This window comes from Rissa tridactyla, unplaced genomic scaffold (genome assembly GCF_028500815.1).
Source record: "Rissa tridactyla isolate bRisTri1 unplaced genomic scaffold, bRisTri1.patW.cur.20221130 scaffold_29, whole genome shotgun sequence".
In the NCBI taxonomy this organism is placed as follows: domain Eukaryota; kingdom Metazoa; phylum Chordata; class Aves; order Charadriiformes; family Laridae; genus Rissa; species Rissa tridactyla.
This window is the reverse complement of record NW_026529507.1, coordinates 3516825-3534658: the sequence shown is the minus strand read 5'-3', so window position 1 is coordinate 3534658 and position 17834 is coordinate 3516825. Positions and strand designations below refer to the sequence as shown.

Genomic DNA, 17834 nt, shown 5'->3' with positions numbered 1-17834 from the left:
CCTTTTTCTGTTGATATACTGGAAAAATCTCTTCTTGTTGTCTTTAACTGCAGTGGCCAAGCTGAGTTCTGATTGAGCTTTGGCCCTTCTAATCTTCCCCCTGCATAGCTTTTTTATATCTTGATAATCCTCATAAGTTGCTAAGCCCCTTTTCCAGAGAATGTAAGCCTTCCTTTTTTTTCTGAGGTCCAGCCAAAGCTCTCTATTTAGCCAGGCTGGCCTTCTTCCCCGTCGGCTCGTCTTTCGGGACATGGGGATGGCCTTCTCCTGTGCTTCTAAGAGCACCTGCTTGAAGTATGACCAGCCTTCCTGGGCACCTTTGCTCTTCAAAACTGCCTCCCAAGGGACACTCTCAACCATGCTCCTAAACAGGTTAAGGTCTGCCCTTCGGAAATCCAAGGTGGCAGTTCTGCTGGCTCCCCGCCTCACTTCACCAAGAATTGAAAACTCTATCATTTCATGGTCACTTGAACTCTTCTACCTTTGCCCCGAGTAGCACAGGGGGCTTGTGGAATGGGAGTTGCCGTCAGTTCATAACACTTCGTTTCTGACCTTGCCCAAATGTGGGTCCTTCCCACTGACTGCAGTTCTCCACAAACTGCTCCAGCGTGGATCCTTTCCACAGGGTACAGTCCTTCAGGCGTGGACTGCTGCAGTGTGGGTCCCCCACAGGCCACAGGTCCTGCTGCAAAACCTGCTCCAGCATGGGCTCCTCTCCTTGGGCAGCAGGTCCTGCCAGGAGCCTGCTCCACCGGGGTCCTCCATGGGCTGCTGGTCTACCGCTCCTAAAGGAAAAAGGCCAGCCCAGCACGGCTTCTCTTCTGGACCAGACCACAAGAAGTCCCGGAGGATGGCTGTTTCCTATGCCCGTGGGACTTGAGAAAACTCAGAAGACTCCAGTGTTTTGGGCATTGCTGAACAGAGTTTGCATGGTGTCAAGGCCTTCTCTGTTTCTTTGTTCTGCTCCCTCCAGTGAGTAGGTGGGAGGTGAGAAAGAAGTTGAGAGGGGACCCAGCCAGGACCGCTGATCCAAACTGACCAGAGGCATATTCCATACCATATGACCTCATGCTCAGGAATAAAAGCTTGAGGCACAGGAGGAAGATGGTGGGGTTTTTTATTGTTTAAGGAGTCTGCTGCTTGGAGACTGGCTGGGCATTAGTCTGCTTGTGGGAGGTGTTGAGTGATGGTCTCCGTTTCACTTGTTGAGGTTTTTTTTAATCTCTTCTCTTCACCAGTTAAATTGTTATGTTGACCCCAAACTTTTCACACTTTATTTCTTCCTTGTCCCACTTGTGAAGGGGGAAGAAAGTGTGAGCGACTGTGTGGCTGCTGGGCTATTGGCTATTGGCCATGATCAACACATCACAGCAAGGAAGATTGTGATAGCTGGGAGCGAGTTCAGCGGTTGGCCACCAAGATGCTTAGGGGCTGAAGGGGAAGGGCCTTCTTTAGCCTGGAGAAGGGAAGGTCTTGGGAAGCTCATAGCAGCCTGTGTGTCCCTATGGGGACATTTTCAGGGCCATGGAGCCAGGCTTGTGACAGTGGTGCTTGGCAGGAGGTTAATAGACAATGGTCAGATGTTGAAATAAGGAAGGTTCAGGACAAAGAAAATGAAAATCTTTTTCTCTGTGGGGGCATCCAAGCATTGCAGGAGGTTTCCCAGTGACATTGTGCCATCTCTGTCCTTGGATGTTTTCCATCTCCTACGGGATAAAGCCTTGAGCAACATTTGACCAGCATTGGTCGTGCCTTGAGGCATTTGACCAGCTTCCTGAACAAAGCTATCAGTATGCCATGCCTCCTGAGATTCCTGGGAGCAGCCACTTTCTTGTCTTTCTTGTTCTTCTACAAACTTCTCCACATCTCCAGACCAAGTGGTGATTTAGGCTGTAAAGAGAATGGAAACAAAGCCTCTGGCTTGGTTACTATCAACTTAATTGCTAAAAGAGAGTGAGATGGAGGGATCTCAGAGCTTCCAGATTCCTGTGGAAGGTTGAAGGCCTCCAAGAAAGGAGTTGAAAATAAGAGTGTTGAACTAGCCTAGCCTTTAAATCACTTCACATGGGATGCTTCGGCTTCCCACTTTCAGTCATTGGCACCCAGAAACCTCACATGCTTTTCTTCCTCTCCTCCCCAAACCTGACCAAGTGACATGAAGAAAGAAAGCAGAAAGGCCCTAGGCCCCTGTGAATCAGCTGGGGTCTGGCACTTGGAGGGCCGCTCAGTGAATGGCAGTTCTTTCGTGGTCCACCCAATAAAGAATCAAGCTGGGAAGTCAGCCTGCAAGAGCAAACCAACAAGGTCCATGGACAGGCAAGGCTGTGTCTGGAGAACCTTTACACCTACAGCGTAGATCAAGCTGGGGCTGAACCTCAGGCCTGGGCTTAAAGGGGATCCTGAGCTGAGGGACAGAGGGGTGGGAGGAGGCCCCAGGTGAAGCTGCTCAGGGCCATGAAGGCCTGTGGATGTTTTCAGGGCCCTGACATGGTTTCCATGGGAGCCCACCTGCCAGTGCCCTCAGTAGGCCTCCTTCCCTACTGTCCAGGGTCTGTGCTCTGCTCCTCTCCTTCCCTGTTCCCCTGGAGATCTGGGAGACCACCATTTGATGGTCACTACAGCCAAGGCTGAGACTGGTCTTCACATCTCTGACCAGCTCTGCCTCTTGGCAGTACCAGCTCCACTTGAGCATCAGTGTGGCCCATTTGGCAGCTGTGCTAAGAACCATCAGCATGGACTTACCATGGGTAAATCAAAGAAAAAGGAAGCCTACAGAAGGTGGAAGCAAGGACAGGTAGCCTGGGAGGAATACAGAGAAATTGTCCAAGCAGCCATGGATCATGTCAGGAGAGCCAAAGCCCAGAGAGAGTCAAATCTGGCCAGAGGCATCAAGGGCAACAAGAAAGCCGAATAAAGAACACGGACTTCACAGTATCCAAGTGCTGTTGTGTAGAGTTCTTTGTTTCAACACCAAGCTGTGTGAAGCAGTTGACAAGCTGGAGGGATGGGATGCGATCCAGAAGGACCTGGACAGGCTTGAGAGATGGGCCTGTGTGGACCTCATGAAGTTCAACCAGGCCAGGTGCAAGGTCCTGCACGTGGGTCGGGGCAATCCCAGGCACAAATACAGGCTGGGTGGAGAATGGCTTGAGAGCAGCCCTGAGGAGAGGGACTTGGGTGTGCTGGTGGATGAGAAGCTCAACGTGAGCCAGCAACGTGCACTCGCAGCCTGCTCCGGTGTGGGTCCCCCACAGGCCACACTTCCTGCCAGAAACCCTGCAGAGGCATGCTGGAGTGGATGGCAGGTGGACACAAAACGATGGATGAGATTCCCACAACGAGAGTAAAAGCTGCAGTCCCCAAGGCCAGAGAGAAACAGGCCTTGGCTGCGCAGCCCTGGCAGGAGAGGGGTTTGCTGTCCCAGGTTACTCTGAAGCACTGTGGGACCTATGGCAGAGGTGGAGCTGATCTGCAAGAAGGACAAGCTGCTGCTGAGAAAGTCCCTGGGGGAGGACACCTTGTGATCTAGGCACACTGTGGGCATCATGCTGGGGGCTGACTGGCTAGATAGTGGCTCTGCAGAGAAGGACCTTGGGGTCCTGGAGGACAAACAGCTGAGCATGAGCCAGCAATGCACCACCATGACAAAGGCCAACAGCCTCCTGGGCTGCATCAGGAAAAGCATTGCTGGCAGATGGAGGGAGGTGACCTTCCCCTCTCCTTGGCACTGGTGAGGCCACACCTGGAGTGCCCACACCCTGCACACTCACACAACTTAGCTCTACACTGACATTTTCCTCTCCCAGGCTTTTACCAGCCCATCCCAGCTGTTCCTCATCTCTCTCCAGAGCCCTTGCCCTCTCCTCTGCCCAGCCAAGCACAGCTGCCCAGTCTGGGCTGGTCCCACAGCAGTGCCCACCACAGTTGCTGCAGAGCTCTCGGCACTCACTCCACAGCCCCAGCTCCTCTGAAGGGCACACAGCCCCTGGGGGGCAGACAAGGAGCTCAGCCTCCCCATCAGCCCCAGGCTAGTGCTGGCCTCAAGGCAAGGAGGAAAACAGGCTAGTCACTGCCTCTCCTGATAGCCTTTTGAGGTGACCCCCAACCCTGAGTGAATTTGCCCCCTCCTCTGCTCACATCAGCCCCGCTCCCCAGGACAGCACGACATTCCTTGGCCCTGAGGGTCCTCCGGCAGCTCCCACACCTCTCCAGCCTCCCTTTCCCACGCCTACCGGATCCACACTGACTTTCTGGGCATTGCAGAGTCCTTGTTTGTGCATACCTCAGTTTAGTGTTTTGCTTGTGGGGGACTTCACCTCTGTGGATGTTTCATCTCCTGTGTCTTCATTCACTCCCAGCTCAGGGCACGTGGTGAGTCCCCATCCTCTCCTCACACGTCCAAATTCATTTCCATAGAGCCTGCTGTATGCCATAAGTCCTGACACATGTGAAGCAGCCTGAGGAGGTAATCGGGAGCTCATGCACCATCTCCACTACCACTGGAGACAAGGAGAGAGCCTTTCAAACCAGAACATTTGGTCCACGGAACCCAATAGTACAGTGAGCTTAACCCCAAACACAGGGAGAACACAGGAAGAGACTCTTTGAAAGACCAGTTCGTTGGACATTTTATTGGCAGCACCTTTGGAGGAAGCACCTAGCATCCAGGCACTGCACCTGGGAGATGCCTTTTTCTTGAAGAGCTGCTATTAGGCAGGTCACCTTTGACACAGTGTTGTGCAAGGCTCAGACACAACTGGAACAAACCTCAAGACAAGTGGTACAAACCCAGAAAATTATACAGAAGCAGGATGACTGCAAGAGAAAAAAGCAGGCTTATTGCCTAACAGAAAGTCTAGAAAACATGCGAAGAAGGGGAGACAATTTATTAATGGTGAAACAACGTCCATTGAGCCAGTTTCCATAGGGCATCCTTGAGCTCCTGGTTCCTCATGCTGTAGATGAGGGGGTTCAGTATTGGAGGCACCAATGAGTACAGGACTGCCACCACCAGGTCTAGAGCTGGGGAGGAGATGGAGGGGGGCTTGAGGTAGGCAAACACGGCAGTGCTGACAAACAGGGAGACCACGGCCAGGTGAGGGAGGCAGGTGGAAAAGGCTTTGTGCCGTCCCTGCTCAGAGGGGATCCTCAGCACGGCCCTGAAGATCTGCACATAGGACAGCACGATGAACACAAAACAACCAAAGCCTAAACAGGCACTGACCACAAGAAGCCCAGCTTCCCTGAGGTAGGAGTGTGAGCAGGAGAGCTTGAGGATCTGGGGGATTTCACAGAAGAACTGGTCCAGGGCATTGCCCTGGCAGAGGGGCAGGGAAAATGTATTGGCCGTGTGCAGGAGAGCATAGAGAAACCCACTGCCCCAGGCAGCTGCTGCCATGTGGACACAAGCTCTGCTGCCCAGGAGGGTCCCGTAGTGCAGGGGTTTGCAGATGGCAACGTAGCGGTCATAGGACATGACGGTGAGAAGAAAATACTCAGCTGACATGAAAAAGAAAAAGAATAAGAGCTGGGCCACACATCCTGTGTAGGAGATGTCCCTGGTGCCCCACAGGGAATTGGCCATGGATTTGGGGACAGTGGTGGAGATGGAGCCCAGGTCAAGAACAGAGAGGTTGAGGAGGAAGAAGTACATGGGGGTGTGGAGGCGGTGGTCACAGGCGATGGTGGTGATGATGTGGCCGTTGGCCAGGAGGGCAGCCAGGTAGATGCCCAGGAAGAGCCCGAAGTGCAAGAGCTGCAGCTCCCGTGTGTCTGCGAATGCCAGGAGGAGGAACTGGGTGATGGAGCTGCCATTGGATATTTGTCCTCTGGACATGGGGACCTGTTCGAAGAAGAGACCAAAGTCTATTCAGTTTCTCAGAAAAACTTCTGAAAGTTCCTCTCCCCTTTCAAGCAGACCTTTGGCAGGTCCCTTTCATGAGCTGTGGTTGGTGCTGGCTGAGGGTGCCGCTGGGAGCAGGGCGCTCTGCAGGATTCAGTCCTGCCTACAGCAATTGGTCGATAGGAAGACGGGGTGATCTTAGCCTACATCCACTTTTGATATCGAAGAGCTTTCCAGCATTGTCACTCCTAATTCACCCGACGGCAGAGCAAAGTTGAGGGGAATTTGTTCTGTGGATTTTGTTCCGGTTGTCACACAAGAGCTGAGGAGTTTTGGAGCATTCCTGCTGCACTCCAAGTGAAATCCTGTGGGTGCTGGCAGGCAAAGGGACTGTCCCTCAGTGAAGAGTGTGGAGAGCTGACCTGTCCCTCAGCCCTGCTCCCAGCTGCCCTAGGCAGGCACCTTTTTGAGCTTGAGGACAGTAACACCCAGGTGTTCCCCCCAGAAGACCAGGACACTGCTGAGAGCAGAGGAATCTCATCTCTCCCCTCCCAGCCAGGGACACAGAGGCCTCATTGCAGCTGCCGACCTACAGCCGTCCCGTGGCATCTCCTTGGCCTTAGCGCTGTGGTGTCTTCTCTGTCGGGTACTTAGAAAACACAGAGATGCCATGGGAGAGTTGTGACCTTCTGGAGGGCAGCCTGCAGCTCAGCAGGGCCCCCTCAGGGAAAGAGCCAAATGTCTTTAAGATGGGGTGTCCTAAAAGGTCTTTTCCAGTCAGGCACACTCTGGTGCCTGGCTCCAAAGTCCGCGAGGGGATTTGGCTGCTTTTCCTCCATGGAAACATCTGCATGGCAGGACCCAAGTGCTTGTGTCTCAGCTGAAGCTGAATCCCCATCTCCCTCTTTGTTGGTTGAACTGTTGGGAAAGAAAGTGATGGCCGAGTGTTTGTGACGCTGAGAGTGGGGGGCTGCACTGTGTGGGAGAGGAGACCTGGGAGCTGCTGCAGGAAAGGTGCTTGCACTGCAGCGGATGGCAGGGGGGTGCCCGAATCCCCCCTCCCCTCACGTTTCTGGGATCTCCTCCCTCTCCCTCTCTGACAATGTTTCTGCTGCCTGGAGCTGTCTCTGCTGGGAACCGCTTCTCTGTGCCCAGGTCTCCTCCTTTGCAGTGCTCACACAAAGAGAACTCCATCCCACCTGCGATGTGCTCAGCTCTGCCCTGCAAACACCTCCTGGCAGCAGGGAACTGCTCCAGGGCATCTCTGCCTGCAGAGGGGCAAAGGGGCGGCTCAGAGAACTCAAAGGGAGTGGGCGACCCCGTGCCTTCGCAAGAGTGGGAAAATAAAGTCCCATCTCCCACTGTCCACCCAGCCAAACAAGGTGACTCATCTCAAAGCACAGACTCCTTCCCTTTCAGGTAATCCCCACTTTGACCAGCCTCTTGAAAAGCTTCCTTGGAAATGCCCTGGCAGTGATCCCCCGGGGTGCAGGGACCGTCTGCGGAAGGACAGCCCTGGGCTCCTCTGGCTGCACACCCAGTTTGGTACCCCTGCAGTCATCCCAAAGACAAGGAAACCACCGTGCCCCGACCTACTGAAGTGCAGCAGGGAAGCCCTGCTCCAGAGCACGTCCTCCTCCTCTACTTGGGAATCTCTGAGAATCCTCCTGCCAGGTCCTGCAGGCTGCGGGATGAACCAGGTCTAGGATGTCCTCCAAAGAACACCAAACTCAGTACCCTGCAGCCAGAGACTTACCATATAGAGGGCTGTGAAGATTCCTCCCGCAGTGAGAGCTCAGCTATCCCCCCGCTCCTAGAGTGCCTTTAACATCTCTGGCTTGCTCCTCTCCCCTTGGCACCTGCAGGCAGTGCCCTCAGCCCTGCTGCGCTTTGGGCAGAGCTGTCTCTCTGCAGTGCTGTGGAAGGAGTGCTGCCCGCTTGCCATGAGCTCCCTCTGTCCCAGGAGCCCAGCCCAGCTCAGCAGCAGAGGACCAGCCCAAGGCAGCCCTTTCTCTGCCCACTTTGGCCTCCCTTCAGGTGTCCCTGGGGCTTCGGGAGAACCTGCTGGGAAACAGGCTGAAGTCAGCACTGAGGTTCCCTTCCTCAGCTGGGCAGAGACACTTCTTTCCAGCTGTGTCATTTCTATTACCAGAGACAGAGTTAGGCATGAGAATAGCCTTTCCTTGTCTCACCATTAGACAGGACACCCACACAGCTCTTTACCCCTGGTGGGTGCAGTGATGCAGCTGAATCATTTGAGGCATCTCATCCTGGGTTTGAAGTCCTGGGCTAGGAGAGGACTCCCTCTTGTTCCTTCCACAAACCCACAGGAGGTGGGATTCTTCTTGCCTCAGTTCAGGAGTGCACAAACACAGGCAGCTGTATGGGAGCTCCTTGTCTCAGCTCTCAGGCTACTTAATGGAGATTGAGGGTGTTGTTCAGGTGGAAACACCTGGTGACATTGGAGGTGACACCAGAGCTTGTCCAAGACATTTGCAGGTGACTGCAAGCTCTAATGCGGCAATGCTGAGAGACAAGGCAGCATCGGGGGGCACCATCCTGGAGCCTTGTGAGGAATTCCTTTGGCAGATGGAAATGACAGCAGGTGTTTACATTTAAGACAACTAAAAACTTTCCTTTTCCTTATATCTACAGCAGCCTACAGAGGTCATCAGCTGAGCAAACAGACCTAAGTCCCTCTCTTTCTCTTCTCCATCAGCTGTAGTTCCTAGCTCTCCACTGACTGTAATGGCAGTTGTTTCAGGGACATCCCTACATGGCTTAACCCAATTCAGGAAGCTTCTCAATGGCCAAACACAGGCCTGTGGTGCTAAGTGAGATGCCAGCGCTCTCCAGCACAGGCTGGCAGGGACCGCACAGGACCTATGGGAAAGCCATTGGTGTTCAGAGCAGATGCGTGAGGGACACCCCAGAGGGCACTGCAGGCCGATTTGGTTCCTTTGTGCAAGCCTATGTGGCATCTCAGGCACGTTCAGTTTCCGTGGATCAGCGACTGAAACCCACCACTGCAGTGAGGCACGGTCTCACCCATCTCCATTCAGCTGATGCAGAGCAGGTCATGAACAGGAAGCCTATCACACTGGGGCCTCAAATGATTTGGCTGCTCCCAAACTCTCCCAGTTCTTCTTTCAACAATCCTTTCCTGAGGCCCTTGATGAGACAGTCGACACAGGTGAATGATTTTCACAGTGTTCCTGGATCACAGCTTATCCACACGCAAGGACATTTTGAGCAGCACCTTGTCATCCTGGAGATCAGCTTCACCTCCGCCACAGGTCTTCAGCAACACTACAGACAACAAAGCCTGCTTCTTCCAGGGCTACAGAGCCCAGCCTGGCTTTTCTGGTGTTGTAGGGAGCAGCGTTTCCTCGTTTAGTGCCTTCACATTGCCGCCTGCCGTCGCATCCAGTATGTCTCTGGTCTGGAGCACAGCATTAGCAGGTGTGGGGTCTTGGGCACTTGGTACTGGGTTTGCCTGGGACAAGTCCAAGCTTGGCCCCAGTGCTCCAGCTCAGGTGCTGCAGACCAAATGTGCACCAGTGCCCTCAGCCTGGGGCACAGACCAGAGGAGGTGGAGTCCCATGTGCCATCCTAGAGTTTGTACGTTGGTGGAATAAGTGGCAAGGGGTGGTGGGACAGCTCACAGTGGTGCTGCCATGGTGCATAGGGGCTTTTCAGGAGAGACGGGCCAGGAAGATGAGGAGGGAGATGCCCTCCATGTGCAGGAGCTTGTTCTATGTGTGGAGCTCCTCTATGGGATGTGCAGCAGGTTGCGTGAGCCCTTGTGAGTGAGGGTCAAAGGAGAGGCCTGTTAGTGTGACACCCTCATTGGAGACAAAGCACCTGCAATCAGGGTAAGGAAGTGGAGAAAGGTTTGCTTAAGCAAGCCATGGAAGTCCTCAGATCCATGACTCCAAGTGCTATTGGAGACTTTAATGACACTCACTGGCAGGTGAGCATGGCAGGATGCATACTGTCCAGCTGGTGTTGGGGTCTCTTTGGACAACTTCTTTGCACAGGCGCAGACCAACAAAGGTGATGCTCACTCCAATCCAGTCCTTGCAAAAGAGGAAGTGCTGATCAGGGATGCGAAAACCAGTGTCAGCTTTGGCTGTAGGGACCATGAAATACTGGGAGAAGATTTTAGCCTCTTCAGGGGACTTTCAGTGGTAGGCCCATGGGCAGCAGTATTCAAAGGCAGCAGAGCTCAGTACAGTTGGTCTTTCAGAGAAGCATCTTCCAAGCATAAGAACTGTCGACATTCATAAGCTGGAAAACAACCAGACATTTCAGGAGAGCAGCTTGGCTAAGGAAGGAACGTGGATGCAGGGACTCAAGCAGGAATTTAGAAATAGGGATGGCTTTAGAGGAGCCAAAGCTTCCCTAGTGTTGACCCTTGCAAGAGCTTCGAGGACATCAAGAGGATCTCTTAGTACTTCCAGACCAATGCAAGAAAAAACCCAAAGATTATCTGTGGCCACTGCAGAATTTAGTAAGAACAGGTGCAGAGAAATATGAGATACTGTATCCCCCTTGCCTTAGTCTTCCCCAGCAAGGTCTCTCAGCCCTTTGCTCCTCAAGGCAGGAGTCTGGAAGAAAATAACCAGCAGTGAATGCGGATCAATTCAGGTGTCACTTGGGCAAACATAGTCCTTACCAGCCTATGGGGCTGGAGGGGCAGGCTCCCAAGGACCTGAGCGAGCAGGACGGTGTCACCGTGAGGCCCTTCTCCATCATCTTTGAAAGGTCACGGAGTCTGAGGGAACTCCCTGATTACTGTAAGAACCCAAACATTGCATGCACCTTGCAAAAAGGCCCAAAGGATGAGCAGGGTAACAGAAGGCTGTGCCCCACTGTGACACCCCTTTCTGGGTGTCTGAAAGAGAAGGTGATTTACCCTGGATTTACCCAAGGTAGCTTCTTCCTGGCCATCCTTTTTACGTTTTCTGAAGAAAGGAGAGGATTTCTGGGCAAGGAAGAGCAATGATTGTCTTCTACCTGGAAGTCAGCAAGGCTTTCAGCATCATCCCCCACAATGTTCAATGTCAGCACACTATGGTCTGCATGGATGGATAAATAGATGGGTAAAAACCAGCTGGACAGGAGGGCTGTCGTGGTTTGGGGCAGATTGGCCAATGGTGAGATGACAGATGCTCTCCCCCACCTCTCATTCCAAGGAGACACAGAAAAGAGAGAAAAGATTTATGAGTTTAGAAAAAAATGGTTACTGCAATAAAAAAGTAAGAGTTCATTAAAGTAGTTACATTAATGAAATATTAATAATAAAATATAAAGGAAATAATGAAATAGATACAATGCACACAAAACCGTTTCAGGCTCCCAGGGAGATGTCAATGGCAGGCACTGGGGAAGTCAAGGACTGGACTCAGCACCAGATAGGAACTGGATATCGGATATAGATTCAGGAACACACAGGTCAGGATCAAAGGCAGAGAAACAGGGTCCTCCTCAGACATCAGTCACTGAACAAAGAGAGCCATTGAAGAAAAGAGCCGACCTTTTGATTCCTCATCTTTTACACTGAGCATGGGAGATGGGATGGAACACTCAGGAGATGGGATGGAACCATGGTAATGCTGGCCTCCTTTGTGGTATCTCTGCAATAAAAGGGAGTTTCCTCAGTGCCATGGGTGAAAATAGGCCTTTTCTTCCCAAACTGGAGTGCAGAACACACTCAGGGAACTGAAGGCTGAAAGGCCTTGATGATGTGCTTGGGTGCTGAATGGACGTGGGGGATGGATGGGGGCATCCCTCACGTCTCATGATGATGAGAAGTCATGACATGAGATGTCAAAACTGGCTCATAAGTCATGACTGACTCACCCCAGAATTCCCTCTCGATTGCCGGTACATCACCATTCAGGGACGGAGCACCAGCCACGTCCCTTGCCTTTGGGGATTCACAAAGTCCAAGCCTGATGGTGAAGTCGGCACTCACAGGAGTGATGGGTGGCCCCATTGAGGCCATCGCTCCTCTTCAGGAACAGCAGGGAAATCTCTGGATGATGAAGGATGCCAGGACATACTCCAGAAAGAGATCAGTGCTAATCCTGACACCTGAGTGCAAAGAAATAGTTGCACTTCAACAAAATAAATTACAAAAAATCCCAAACTAAACCCAGAGAACAGCATCCGCCACCAGCACCGTTTCAGTGGTAGTTCCAGCCGCTGCAGAGCTGCAGCTGACGGCCCTGCTGTCCCTGTCACAGGACTCCAACTGACAGCAGTTACCAAGGCCCTTTGGGAAGACTGCACTGGGTGTCACCTTCTCTGAAGAGGACCTGCTGCTTCCCTCTGGCTGCCATTAGCAGCAGAGCCCTCTGGTTCTCCACCCCACACTTTGCCCCCTTGGACACAGGAGGGACCGGCTTTCAGCCGCTGCTTTAACAGCTGCTTTTGCTGTGCTCCTTTTCTGTCTCTCTTCCTACCGCAACCGTCAGGATGGGCTTCTTCTCATTCCAGACGGATCCCAAAGCCTCAGAGTACACTGCCACCCCCTACTTACCCACCCTGGGATGTGTTGAAGAAATAACAATTAGCAAATAGGAACTCTACCAATAGCGCGTATCTGGCCAGCCTATAAAGCTGTAACAGCTCATCCTAAAGCTCCGAAGGCATAGACCAGCCATCACTTTGATCCCATATCTACCTCCTGTATGATCTGTCCTGAAGGTCAAATCATCATTACCTTCAGAAGAGGATGGAAGGTGAGGAGAAGTGGGCAGTAAACGATGAATGGTTGGGAAAAAGCAGCCAAGCAAGTGGCAAAGGAAGGAGCCGAGTTGTCCCAAGGCCAGCTCAGCCCAAGGAGCTTTGGCTGGCCCGCTCTTGAGGATGCCAAGCCCTGGCCAGGTGAGCTCACAAGCAGTGGCCAGGTGCCACATCACTGCCCCTTTGTGACAGGGGCCACCCCCACATGCACGGGGACACACTGTGGCCCCTCAGCCACCACAGCTGGGGCACCTCCTGCAGCCACCAGCCGGCAGCTGTTGGGCTGCCCCAGGCACTGCTGGCCAAGGGCTGCTCATCTGCCCACAGAGCTCCCGCCTCTGCCTGGAGCCACACCAGCCCCAGGAATAAAAACCTGCCCAGGGCTGTCAGCGAGCCCCTTCACAGCTTTGGCTGGCACAGTCGGGGGGCTGAGGACTTCTTTTCCACTCTTCCCAGGTGCAGGACTGCATCCACGAGACTCCTGTAGCAAAGCACCTGGTGTCTGACAGGTTTGTTTCCAATGAATTTAATCTACCCCCAAGATACAGCCACAGGCTGACTCTGAACTAGTGCTACCAAAGAACCCCCTTGAGCAACTGCGCTGGGTGCACTTTGGGTGGCTGCCAGGCCCCCACCCAGCTGCTCTCCCACCCTCCAGATCCAAAAAACATTTGTGGGTGGCTTTTAAGCATCTGGTTTAACCCCACGACCTGCCTGGAGGGCAATGAGTGTTGCCTCTGCCCCAAGAAGGCAGCTGGTTGTTATCCCTGCCCTTGAGCTCACCAGTTGGGCCCCTGCACCTCCTGCGTCCTCCAGTTTTCCCCACTCTTGCTCGGGGCAGTGAGTTCCTCCTGCTCAGCTCAGGGCAGGGAGTTTGCCTCCTGCTCCACTTGGGGAGGCTTTCTTCTTTATATCCTTCCCTTGGGGCATCCAGTGTGGCCTCAGCCTTGCTTGGGTGGCTTCTTTTCATCGTGTCCCCCTCAGGACAGCTGGTTTTTCCCCTCTCTTGCCTGGGGAGGCTCCTTTTGCCCCTGCCCTACACCAGGTGCCTGGATTTACTCCTGCCCTGCTCAAGGTGGCTCTTTGTGCCTCTGCTGAAATCGGGGTGACTCGCTTTGCTCCTGCCCCACTTGGGCCATTTAATTTTTTCCCTCTCTGGCTCAGGGCATCTCCTTCTGCCCCCGCCCCCACCCCGCTCGCAGGGGCCATTAATGTCCCGGCCACAGCAGGACCACCGGGGCTCCAGCGCCATTCCCCTGGCACCAGCCCCTGGCCAAGTGCTGCCCTGAATTGTCACATCACAACCACGCTTTTGCTTCCCAGCCTCCTCTAGCACCGCTCCTCCAGCTGGCATCTGACATTGAAAAAAGAGCCTGAGCCCTGTGATCCCTCAGCTTTTATACTGAGCAAGATGCAGGTGGGATGGAGTACTCTGTTAGTCAGCTTTGGGTCACCTCTCCTGTGCGCTCATTCCCAAAGGTGCCATCCCTCTATGCTTCTCCCTTCCGACCCTCCGTGCCCTGCCATGTTTAACCCACCACAGTCATCCTTCCCAACTCTCCTGCCACCAACAGTGCTAACAGGGTGGGATTCCTCAAGGGCTCCCCCAGCTTGGCATCATCTACAAAGGAGGTGAAAGTGCATTGTCTGCCATCATACGGAGAGATAATAATGTTCCATAGTAGGTGTCAAGGGCTGGTCTTTGATGGATGCCACTAGTAAGTGGGTTCCAGAAGGACTTTGTACCACAGATGATGTCCCTCTGTCATTATTCAGACAGCTTTCCACCAACCACATCGTCCACTTCTTCAGCCCGGCTGTCAATAACCTGGCTATAAGGAGACTACAGAAGACCATGTCAAAGGCCTTGCTAAAGTCTGGGTACACAACAACCCCTTCTATTCCCTCCCACATGTCTTCTGCCATCCCTTTCTTGTCCTTCAAACGCCTGCAGATGGCTGCAGGAGGACTTGTCATATCCCTTCCCTGGTGAGGCTGGCCAGTCTGTCCTTGTCCCAATCCTCCTTCCTGCTTTTTTGAAAACTGGTTTCATTTCTGCTTTTTCCAAGGCTCTCAGATGGCTCTGGCCTTTCCAAGGTGTTGGAGAGAGGTCTCACAATGGCACTGGCCAGCCTTCTCCATCTCCATGACACCAAAAGTCTTCTCACTATGACACGCTGCCAGAGGAGTGCCCAGGACACAATACTCGCTGTCCAGATCCTTGGGGGCCGCTTCAGAAGAAAACCAGAAGTGATTTCTTCCTACAAGCCCACGACTCCAACGGGATCTCTCGGCAGCCGACAGCTTTCCTAAGCTGTTTCTGTCAGTTCCTCCCAACCCCCATCCTTCCTTCTCCTCAGGCTGTAGATGAGAGGATCGAGCAGGGGTGAGGTGCGTGTTGAAACAGGGCTTTGTTAAACTCTCTCAGGAGGGCTGTTCTGGGCATCCCACTGACAGTGGTGGGGGTGCCGCAGAAAGGAGTGGCTCCAGGGAGGGCAGAGGAGCCGGTGGAGAACGCCTTCTGCCTGCCCATGCTGGGCAGGAGAGCTGCCCCCAAGTGCAGCTCTGCTGCACACACAGGATTCCAGCATGAACAGGAAGGGGAAGATTGGGTCTAAAAAGAGGTTATGAAAACAAAGTCCATGATGAATGTAATGGTTTCACATCAGGAGAGTTTCAGCATTGGTGCAAACAGCCCAGCCCACCTATTTCTGAAGACATTTGCTTCTCTGTTAGGTGCTTAAAAAAATTGTGAAGGACGTTCAGAGAGGTGAAACATGGAGGGTGTGTGCCTCTCACTGCATTCCTACTCCCTAGACGTGCTCTGTGCTCTGTGAGAGGTGAGAAATGCCATCTTCTAGAGGGCAATGCCGCTCACGCCTGCAGAACCCTTTCGGACTGCACAGGGGAGATGCTCCACAGAGGTGCTTCTGTCACACCGTGTAATCAAAGGGACAGGCCATGAAGAGAGGGGAGGGTGAGGTAGCACACAGGTGTTCCTGGAGACACACACGGCACTGTCAGGGCTCTGGCAGGGCTGCTCAGAGACACGAGTCCTTCCCTGGCACGGGCAGAGGCCCTGCAGCAGACTCCATGGCCTCCTGTTGCCACTCCCAGAGGCCGGCAGCACCTCAGCCCCGCGCTGTGTCTCCCTGCTCGGCACCTCTCTGAGATGCCCCACGGCGTGAGGAATGGACACAGGGACCTGGGGTCAAGGAAGCCCATCCCAGTGCTGCATTCAGGGGGTTTCCCAGGGGACGTTACTCTCCAATGAAGGGACACGGCCTGTCCCACAGCACTTTCGGGCATTTCTAAGAACAGCTGCTGGTGTTTGTGCTCTCTCGGGTTCATGTCCCCACATGCACACGGTGTGCATGCCGAAATCTCCTCTGAACCATGCAAACAGGGACTTCTGACCTCGTTATTCGGTGTCTCTCCACAGGCAGACAAACATCCTCTCTGGGTTTGCGTAGGCGTCCAGTTCTGCAAATGGTGGTTTCAGGTGTCTGTTCTGTGACGATTGCCCTGGGACAGCTTCCCCGGGGTGTCCAGCAAACAAAGGCACAGACCAGACCCCGCTCTGCTGGTCCTTCAGTCCTGTCCCTGGAGGTGTGGCTGTGCAAGGACACTGTTGTGTGTGCCCTCACCCTGCACACGCACACTCTTTACCTCTTTACTGGGCATCCCTCACCAGGGCACGTTTGAAGGAACGCTCTTGACAGCAACTGTGGAAGAAGACCTAATCCTTCCTGCACTGCCCTGAGCAGATCCCCTTTCATGGTGGAAACTCTGTTATGCAGACGAGCTTTTTCTCAGAGGTGCCCATTGCTTCTCCGTGCCTGTGATCACAGAGCTGCTACACAGCAGCACCATGACCAAGCTGCCAGAGCACTCAGGCCTTAGATCAACACAGGGGCTCAGAAGGCGAGTGTGGAAGTGAAAATAGAGCAGCCCCGGAAAGAACAAGTGCTGGTGCTCTGCAAGTACTGGGATTCTTTCCCCTCCTCCTCGGCGCTCAGGCTCTACCCCTGCAGCTCTACCCGTGCAGAAAAGGCCTGAGAAGAAGGATTTTGGGCATGACTCTGTGAGTCTCAGAAATTTGGATAGATAGGTAGTAAAAAAAAAATCTCAAATAATGACATTTATTTGAGGACAAAAGTATATAATTTAAAAAAAAAAAAAGTAAGAAAAAGCCAAAACCCTCAACCAAACCTAACACACAGTTACCTAACCCCTAACCAAACCTATAGAAGACGGGCTTGGCGTATAATGAATTACATTATGAGTGATTTGCCGGAGACAGTTTATTGCTGCAGAAAATAACCTGGTCATTAATTTCCAGAGGGCATCCTTGAGCTCCTGGTTCCTCATGCTGTAGATGAGGGGGTTCACGGCTGGAGGCACCACGGAGTACAGCACAGCCACCACCACATCCAGGGATGGGGAGGAGATGGAGGGGGGCTTCAGGTAGGCAAACACTGCAGTGCTGATAAAGAGGGAGACCACGGCCAGGTGAGGGAGGCACGTGGAGAAGGCTTTGTGCCGTCCCTGCTCAGAGGGGATCCTCAGCACGGCCCTGAAGATCTGCACATAGGACAGCACGATGAACACAAAGCACACAAAAGCTAAAAAACACCCTAATACAAGAAGCCCAACTTCCCTGAGGTAGGAGTGTGAGCAGGAGAGCTTGAGGATCTGGGGGATTTCACAGAAGAACTGGTCCAGGGCATTGCCCTGGCAGAGGGGCAGGGAAAATGTATTGGCCGTGTGCAGGAGAGCATGGAGAAACCCACTGCCCCAGGCAGCTGCTGCCATGTGGACACAAGCTCTGCTGCCCAGGAGGGTCCCGTAGTGCAGGGGTTTGCAGATGGCAACGTAGTGGTCATAGGCCATGATGGTGAGAAGATAAAACTCTGCTACAGCACAGAAAAAGAAAAAAAAGACCTGTGTAACACATCCCCAGTAGGAAATGGCCCTGGTACCCAAGAGGGAATTGGCCATGGATTTGGGAAGAGTAGCAGAGATGGAGCCCAGGTCGAGAACAGAGAGGTTGAGGAGGAAGAAGTACATGGGGGTGTGGAGGCGGTGGTCACAGGCGATGGTGGTGATGATGTGGCCGTTGGCCAGGAGGGCAGCCAGGTAGATGCCCAGGAAGAGCCCGAAGTGCAAGAGCTGCAGCTCCCGTGTGTCTGCGAACGCCAGGAGGAGGAACTGGGTGATGGAGCTGCTGTTGGACATT

At 53.4% G+C, this 17834-nt stretch overlaps 2 protein-coding genes across 2 annotated transcripts; both read right to left on the bottom strand.

Moving 5' to 3' along the window:
- Window positions 1-4957: 4957 nt before the first annotated feature.
- LOC128903322 (olfactory receptor 14J1-like) lies at window positions 4958-5815 on the bottom strand (the record flags this gene model as incomplete). The annotated part of the gene is made up of 1 exon (XM_054187337.1): window positions 4958-5815. A coding segment is annotated over one exon (858 nt), but the record flags the coding sequence as incomplete, so codon positions are not given.
- An 11157-nt stretch (window positions 5816-16972) lies between these two features.
- On the bottom strand, window positions 16973-17458 carry LOC128903340 (olfactory receptor 14J1-like; the record flags this gene model as incomplete). Its single annotated transcript, XM_054187357.1, has 1 exon — window positions 16973-17458. A coding segment is annotated over one exon (486 nt), but the record flags the coding sequence as incomplete, so codon positions are not given.
- Window positions 17459-17834: the final 376 nt, after the last annotated feature.